The sequence below is a fragment of the Salvia hispanica genome, chromosome 3 (assembly GCF_029641045.1).
Source record: "Salvia hispanica isolate PSC_SH4W2 chromosome 3, Shi_PSC_v1, whole genome shotgun sequence".
Lineage (NCBI taxonomy): Eukaryota > Viridiplantae > Streptophyta > Magnoliopsida > Lamiales > Lamiaceae > Salvia > Salvia hispanica.
Genome location: NC_142694.1, coordinates 15,558,634 through 15,567,929, shown reverse-complemented (window position 1 = coordinate 15,567,929; position 9,296 = coordinate 15,558,634). Strand labels below are relative to the sequence as shown.

General features: G+C 33.7%; 1 protein-coding gene across 1 annotated transcript; it reads right to left on the bottom strand.

Moving 5' to 3' along the window:
- Positions 1–246: 246 nt before the first annotated feature.
- On the bottom strand, positions 247–3,388 carry LOC125213467 (phospho-2-dehydro-3-deoxyheptonate aldolase 2, chloroplastic-like). The gene is made up of 5 exons (XM_048114029.2): positions 2,766–3,388; positions 2,024–2,301; positions 1,625–1,901; positions 1,280–1,525; positions 247–664 (listed from the first exon to the last, which is right to left on the bottom strand). The coding sequence occupies exons 1-5, from the start codon at positions 3,282–3,284 to the stop codon at positions 410–412; spliced, it is 1,575 nt and encodes a 524-aa protein (XP_047969986.1). The 5' UTR covers positions 3,285–3,388; the 3' UTR covers positions 247–409.
- Positions 3,389–9,296: the final 5,908 nt, after the last annotated feature.

Below are 9,296 nucleotides of genomic sequence, written 5' to 3'. Positions count from 1 at the left end.
GTTATGTCAAGTACTAGTATCATTTATACCCCAAAAAAAAAGTCGTTTTGTATAATAATCTAACATTCCCAAATGTATTCCTCAAGAAATTCGAATTTAACATGATCATAAATAGTGTACTTTTCAATCTCGTGTTTCCCAATAATCTCACGTTTCATTCATGTTATGAAAGCGAAGCACAATAATAAATTAAATATTTATCGATGCAAATAATAGAGCACACGACATGAAGAGGGACCACAAGACTGAAGGCAACCACATGACTTATTCAATAATAATTCAGACTGTAAGTTCACAAAAGAAACATAAATTCGACATGACTTCTACAACAGAACAGACACATTTTGAGTAGGTGAGCAGGTTGTTGTAATTTTTATCTGGGCTTTTTCGGCGGATTCACATTCAAAATTTAAGACAGGAGACTGTGAGATGCCATCCTCTTCTTCCTTAACCTCTCCGAGACGATGAAGGCCAGCTCCAGGGACTGCGACGCGTTCAGCCTCGGGTCGCAGTGGGTGTGGTAGCGCGAGCTCAGATCGTCGAATGTCACAGTCCGTGATCCTCCAATGCACTCTGTCACGTTCTGTCCAGTCATCTCCAAATGGATTCCACCGGCGTGGCTGCCTTCTTGCTCATGAACGTCGAAGAATGCCCTCACCTCAGCCTGCATTTAGTGAAGCTCGATAAGTAACTTGAACTCGAGTGATAATTTATTACAGATTTACAGTGCAGATCTAGATAGGAAGACGATGAGACACTCCTGGTTAAAATATTCAACGATGAGAACATTCGTAGCATAAGCAACTTGTCAAAGATGGCCTACTTAGATTTAAATAATTCATGTGGCAAAATGAAGAAAGCAACAGCTCAAATAATGGCACGCACCTAATTATATTGTTCAACTACCACAACTCAACTATGAGCTTAATGATTTTTTTAGAAAACACTAATTTTTTTTAACGATTCAACCATTCTATCAATTGACATAGTCAAAATTGGTAGAATCCTTGCAAAGAAACCTTACACGCTTTCTTCAAGGCACTATTGACTAATGTTGATGTCAACAATCTACCAACATTTCGGGTTTTTATCCGTACAACATAATGTTTAAACTAGTGTTTTATTAGACCAATATATATGTACATCTAGTGATCTAAGTCTAAGTCTAATACATACGGCAGGCATTAACAGAATGAAGTAATTACTAAATTCGACTGAGGTGCGTTATAGGAAAAATGTTATGGTATTTGCATAAGACGAGGAAAGAAAGTGAACATACCAAGATTGCATCAAAAGGACGGGTTTTGAGTCCGCAAGGTGCCTTGATGGTGTTTCCATGCATAGGGTCGCATACCCAGGTTACGATTTGGCCGGCTCCACGGACTGCCCTCACCAAATGAGGAAGCTTGACTCTCATATTCTCAGCGCCCATTCTGACAATGACAGTAATTCTTCCAGGTTTGTTGGTTGGGTTCAAGATGTCGATGAGTTTAGTAAGTTCCTTCGGGTCCATCTTCTGGCTCACCTGCAAAACAGATTCCGTAGATATCTTAGCATGTTGCCTAAATTGATTGAGAATTGGTAACTCAGAATTACTTCTATAAATATATGTTAAAGTTGCTACCTTGATACCGAGAGGGTTAGAGACTCCTCTCAAGAATTCAACATGTGCACCGTCGAGCTGTCTGGTACGTTCACCGACCCAGAGCATGTGGGCTGAGCAGCCGTAGTAGAGACCAGTTGTTGAGTCTTTACGGGTGAGCGCCTGTTCATAAGGAAGCAGCAGACACTCATGGGAAGTCCAGAACTCAGTTGTCGACATCACAGGGTGGTCAATTGTGAGTCCAGCAGCCTCCATGAACCCCAGGGCTTCGTCAACCCGGTGAGCTAGTTCTTGATACCTATTGAACAATTCAAACATGGAACTTTAGCAACTTGAAAGGCCAAAAATAGTGTACTATCATTTAAAAAATTAAACGACGAGATCAAACTATAGAACTCTGATCGTTTCAATGCCACACACCTGTCGCCCTGTTCACTGTTCTCGACAAAATCAAGATTCCACTGAGTAACTCTCTGCATTGCAGCGTAACCTCCGGTGGCAAAGGCCCTGAGAAGATTAAGGGTCGACGCAGACTGGCAGTAGGCCCTGATCATCCTGTTAGGATCCGGGATTCTTGATTTTTCAGTGAAGGCGTCACCGTTAATGTTATCGCCCTTGTAGCTCGGCAGCTTCACTCCATCCTTTTCCTCCATAGGGTCCGATCTTGGTTTGGCAAACTGCCCAGCCATCCTCCCAACCTATTGAAAACCATACACAAAATTGTCAGTCACTGTTGATTAGCAGAATCTGGAAATTTGAAACCTCAATAGCTTTAATTCCTAAAACAAGAAGGCATCTATTAATGGCTTGTTATACTCATTTAAAGCAAATGTACGTCAAACCAATAATGATTTATGCCAAATCCCCAAACAGAATGGGCTCAAATAGCAACCTAAATCACCGATTCTGTTTCAGACTTTTATTCAAATAGAATGTTTGCATGAAAACACTGAAATCCCCAGTTGCAAGCAGATCTAGCTTATGTGCATTGAATCAATCAAAAATCGGCCTCAAAATCAGGAGAATACACTCATTTTTTTTACGATCATCGTTTCGCTAGCTACTGATGCAACTACTTCAGATCTAAACACAATTACTCGAAATCGAATCGCCAATCAATAGATTCCATTCAAAAATCGAGTTAATCAAAACAGATTCATACCTTGATAACCGGCAATTGACCTCCGAAGGAGAGGACGACGCTCATCTGGAGAAGAATCCTGAAGGTATCACGAATGTTGTTAGCACTGAATTCCTTGAAGCTCTCAGCGCAGTCGCCGCCCTGGAGCAGGAAGGCCTTTCCAACAGCCGCCTCCGCGAGACGCTCCTCGAGGCTCCGCACCTCTCCGGCGAACACCAGCGGCGGGTACGCCGCCATGGTGTCGAGCACCGACTCCAGCTCCGCCGCATCGGGGTACTCAGGGAGCTGCAGAGCATTCTTCGTCTTCCAGGTCTCCGGCGTCCACTTGGCGGCGGAGGAAGTCGCCGCCGCCGGCTTCGCCGCAACCACGGGAGCCTTCGCCGGCTCCGCCGCATGCACGGCGGAGATGTGGCGGCGAGCGGCGCCGGAGGCCGGGGCGCAGGTGAATGAGGGGGAATGGGAGACGCCGGGGAGGAGAGCTTGGGATTGGATGGCGGATTTGGAGGAGAAGGCGGTGGTGTTCGGCAAAGCAGCAGCCATTGTTAATTCGTTTTTTGATCGGAGATTTTTTGCTCTCTCTCTCTGTTAGTATGTGTTTAGGGGGAAATGTGTGAGAGAGAGTGGGGAAGAGAGAGAGATGTCTGCAAAATGCTGAAATGAAGAATGGCTTTTTATAGAAGGAGAGTTTGGTAGGTGAAAATCTTTCTTTTCCCTTTTTATTTTTTTAGTTGTTTTTTTATTTATTTATGATTATTTAATTTGGTTGGTGAAATCTAAAATGGAGTTGTCAAACAAGTTTTTCAGAAGGTTAGGTGTCTGCTTCTTCAACAAAGGAGGTTGTTGGAATTTGGAACTGTTGTTTTTAAAAAAAAAAAAGAGTGAACTACAAAAATGGTCCCTGGACTATGGGTTTATCTCGTCCATAGTCTCTGGACTTTAAAAATATTGCCAGTAGTCCCTGGACTAAGGATTTATCTCGAAATTGGTCCTTTTGGCTTTTTTTGGTACAAAAATACCCTTTGATATTATTTTGGGGGGTTTGGGCAATTTGGTCTTTTTACACTTTTAACATTTTAAATCTGATATTATTTTAGTTATGTACTAACTTTGATATTATTTCAAAATTATCATTCTTCTTTCATTTTGTTATCCTTCACTGAATTTTTTTTTATTTCAATATTAGATTTAATTTTATAAAAATTAAATTTAATATTTAGATTTTTAAATATCAATAAATTTTTTAATGAAAACTATTAATTCATGGACACTATAAATATTGATTAAAACTATTAATTTTTGTTATTTAATATAATATTCAATTGAATTGAAGAAGCACAGAAAAATAATATTAATCATGATGGAAAAATAAGAGTTATTCTATTTAGCCTCCGTTCGGTTGTTATAATTGCTTGTGATTAAATATTATGAAGTTGACTAAAAATTTGATCCTACTTAAAATTTTATATAGGAGTATTTTTGTTGAAATTTTCTAGTAAATTTTGATTGTTTTCAAATTAATAAACAAAAATTATATTAGTCTTACATTAGATGCATATTTATTTCAGAATAAATTGTGTTGTATAATCTATTTATGATTAAAGCTATTTAAATATTGATTAAAACTAAGGCGTTGTCATACCTTATTGATTACATAGTACTATACACTATCAAATATTGATTATAACTATTAATTTTTGCTATTTAATAATTTTTATAATTAAAAAAATTTATTGATATTTAAAAAATAAAATTTAAAATTTTGTAAAATTAAATCTAATATTGAAATTAAAAAAACAAATTCAGTGAAGGATAACAAAATGGAAGAAGAATGATAATTTTGAAATAATATCAAAGTTAGTACATAACTAAAATAATATCAGATTTAAAATGTTAAAAGTGTAAAAAGACCAAATTACCCAAACCCCCCAAAATAATATCAAAGGGTATTTTCGTACCAAAAAAAGTCAAAAGGACCAATTTCGAGATAAACCCTTAGTCCAGGGACTACTGGCGATATTTTTAAAGTCCAGGGACTATGGGCGAGATAAACCCATAGTCCAGGGACCATTTTTGTAGTTCACTCAAAAAAAAAATTGAAATGATCACAACAATTTTATGTGAACTCGCCTTTTAAAATGATAAAAATAAATTGAGCTTAGTCAAAATAAAATTTGGCCAGGATTAAACTAGTTATAGGGGTAAATATGATATTTACGTAGTACTCCTAATCAAATATTGACATTGTGGAGACGCAATGGATCGAGCTTTAAAAAAACAATCAAATAACGGATAAGGTTAGACGACATGCCTTTAGTTACAAATAAATATATAACCGAACAATCCCCTTACACTGTGTGTAAACTATGAGATCGATGTCATGATATTATATTGACTCATCTAATTATCAAAACCATCAAATTTAATTATTCTCTAATCTCATAATATAGCTGAGGCATTTCGATACGAGATTTAAGAAAATTATGTCTATGTGAATTTACGTAAGTACGTAAATAATAGAGAATAAAGTATATAAAAAAAATAATATTAAGAAAGCTAAAGCAAAAGAAATTAAAAGTATCAAGATTGTTTTTTATATAAAATGAAATTCAAATATAATGGTATAACTACAAAATAATATTGTAAATCAGTTAAAAAGGTATTAGATGAAGTATACTATCAATCTATCATCATTACTCTTTTCCTCAATTAGAAAAGGTCCCCAAATGAAAACAGAGTTCTTCAAGTAGAGATAAAAAGTTGTATCGATATAGATAAGATCTAGCAACAAAAATTTAATGCCTTTTCATCTATTTGTTGTTTTTTGGCATCCTTTTGCAGTTAGAAGTTTAGATAAAAACAAAAGAAAATAAAGGGGAAAAATTATTCTTTTGATTTATTTAGGGCGAAATATCTATGCAAACACTTACGTAAATTAAATTTATTGCATTGAGGTTTTTATTTTATTTTTAGGCATCTAACTGTTGATTTTTAAATAGGGAATATAATTTGAATGACTTAAACGGTAAAAAAACATTAATATATCATATATATAAATTATGTATTGATTATTTCATGACAAATTAACTATGTATAGAACGACTAATTAATACTCCTTAGGTACTTAGTACTATGTCTAGATTGACCAATAAATAGTTACTGCATTGCACTAATTGCGCACGATAAACATCAATGTGATTGGTTCATTGATTTTTCCAATTGACATATAAATGTTGTAAATGATGAAAACAATAGTAGTATGTGTGTATATAATAAAATAGTTAAGATTGTGTATATGTCATGGTGTTTTCTTTAAATTAAATTTACAAAATCATCAAGTTTGTGATTAACATTTACTTTACATTGACTTATCTACTTATCAAAAGCATCAAATATGTAATTTAGTTTAATTCGATAGATGTAATGTTATTTGTATTTTTTCTTTTTTTTTGTCAAAATCAATTTAATCGTTTTTTCCACGATTAGAAAAGGCTCCCCAATGAAAACAAAGTTTTTTTAGTATAGATAAAAGGTTTTATTACTATAGATAAAATATAGCAACAAATTTTGAATTCTTTCTTTTTTATCTGTTTTTTGGCAATATTTTGTGGTTAAAATGTTAAAAAAAGAAAAAAAGGAAAAAAAGTCAAAAGATTCTTTAAATTTACAATTTCAATGACTTAATATGTAAGAAAGACATTAGTGTGTCAAATCCATATTGATCAAGGGAAAAGGTATGATATATAGACTATTTTATGACAAATTAATTGTGTATAGTTTGGCCAATAGTAGCTAGTTATATATTTAGTCATGACAAATTAACTATGTATAGATCAGTCAATAGGTAGCTAGTTAGTTTGTTATCGTCGTGAGAATCAATTGTGTATAGATCAGCTAATAGGTAGCTAGTTAGTATGTTATCATCGTGACGAATCAATTATGTACAGATCGGCCAATAAGTAGCTAGTTAGTATGTTTCGTCGTGACGAATCAATTCTGTATTGATCAACCAATAGGAAACTAGTTAATATGTTTCGTCATGACAAATTGATTACGTATTGATCGGCCAATAGGTAGCTAGTTAGTATGTTTCGTTGGTGTGATGACTTATTTTCTCAGACGTCATGTATGAATGATTTGTCGTAAATCGATCAGGATAAATCTACTTTTATAGTATTTCATTGGCGTGACATTGTGGGTTCTTAAAGTCATGTATGGCTTGACATGGGTTGGCCAAAAAGTAGTTACTATGTTCGTTGGTGCGATTAGTTTGTGCTTTTTTATGTTATGTATAGATAATGTCATAACTCAGTTATGAGAAATCTAATTATATGTTGTGTTGGTACGACAGATCGTGTCTTTAAACGTTATGTATATATCGACCAATAGGTAGTTACTACGTTGCACAAGTTGTGCATTGTTTGCAACAAAGCGATTGATTCATTAATTTTTGTAATTGACTTTGAGATGTTGCAAATGAATATAACAATTGTGTATGTAGGTGTACATTGCCCTGATGGAAAAGTGCTTGATATTTAAGGTCAAAAACCTTAATTCAAATGAATTAAGATGTTATATTTTCATTTTAATGTTACAAAGAGTACAAAAATGACTATAGCAATCTCCTTTTTTTCTCCGTTTTCCCCATGGAAATCGTGGCCTTTTAATAATGTTCAGATTAAATGTGCAATCCATTAAGTAGGCTAGTTTATGGAGTAATTATTTACTTTAGATTTAATGTAAATTAGATATAATATGGCCAATTTTCATTTTTATCTATATATAAATCCTTTTATTTTATTTCAAACTCAAACTACAAAATTTGCAATTTGACTTTATATTTTCCCACTATATTTCCATTTGAAAAAAGATAATTAATCATCATATAAGTCACTCAATTATTAATGGGTAATAATGGTATTTCTTTGCCAAATTATACTGCATAATACAATTAGCAGGGCAGTGTTGGAATCTAATGAAAGAATCAAGCACATGCTTAACAGATTCCATCTGTATCTATGTGATATTTATATTTTTTTATTTTTAAGGCTAGCTGTCTTTTTATAATGTTTTTTTGTGTGTGCAATTTTATTTTAAAAATTGGGGGAACATTTACATTAATATATCAAACCCATATTCAATTATTCATCAAGGGAAACTAATTATGTATATGTCGTTTCATGACATATTAATTATGTATAAATCCGAGCCATTTGATAGTTACTATTCCCTCTGTCCCACTTAAGGTGTCCACATTTTTAAGTTGTCCGAGATTTTAATGGGAAGATATAGAGAATGACTTATTAGTTATGTATGATAAATCAAATTTAATATTTTGTTGATACAATAATTTGTGTTATTAGACGTTATGTACTCCTACTAATCAATAATACTTAGTTACTAGTAGTATGTTGCACCAATTGTTGCTATTGTAAGTAGCAATATATATAGTTGGTTCATTATTTTTTTAATTAACTTATACATGTTGTAAATGACGACATTAATTATAAGTGTTACTTCAGTGAATAATCTCAGATTTGTGTAGTGTTTATAAATACTACTACTACTCTATGTTATAAATAGTAAAAAATGACAACCACGTGTAAATTTAACGTTATAAATAGTAAAAAATTACGATAATAATTGAGTAATATGATATTTTCTTCGTTTTATCCCTCAAAGTCGTATCCACTTAATTATGTTAGACTAAATCAGTAGGCCATCAACTAGGCTGGTTCATGAAAAATTACTTTGTTAAATGTAAATTAGAGATAATAAGGCCAATTTCCATTCCTATCTTTTATTTCAAACTCAAACAAAACTAGCAATTCGGCTAGATATTATCCCATTATATTTTAGATTGAAACAAAGAGATAGTCGGAAATTATCTAAAGTATAATCCTAATCTAAGTCCCCCATATATTTTAAACTCTTTAGTTTTAGAGCACTCCCAATGGAGTTCCCTTATTTCTCCCTTATTTCTCCCTAACTCCTGCCACATCAGCGCCACATCAGCATCACATTTTATCCCCAGTTTTTAGCCAACCCCTACAATGGTTTCTCCCTTATTTCTCCCTTATTTCTCCCTAACTCAACATTTCATTTTTACATCATCACTAATTTAATTGTTTTATTTTTATATATAATAAAGCTAGCTTATTTAATTTATAAAGATAAATCAAATAAATAGTAATAAAGTTCGTTGTATTAAACACGGGTACACATTACAACGAAGAAAATTAAAAAAAAAAAAAGTACACGAATGGGTTGTTGGCGAAAACCCGCTACATCCCATCCGGTGGGAGCGGGAGGTACCTCTTCTTCGGAAGAAGAATGTGATATTTCCTCGTCGGACTGAGCACGAGACGATGAATCAGAACTCATTTAATAAAGATGGAGAGAAAAAAGATTGAAAATTTGTGTGAATGAAGTTTGTGGGTGATGAATGGAGGAAGAGGATGAAATATTTATAGGGGTGGGATAAAATAGCCGTTCGGCCAAAAAAAAAAAAAAAAATTTTAAAAATCGCCGATTATCGCCGAGCGTCGCCCACAG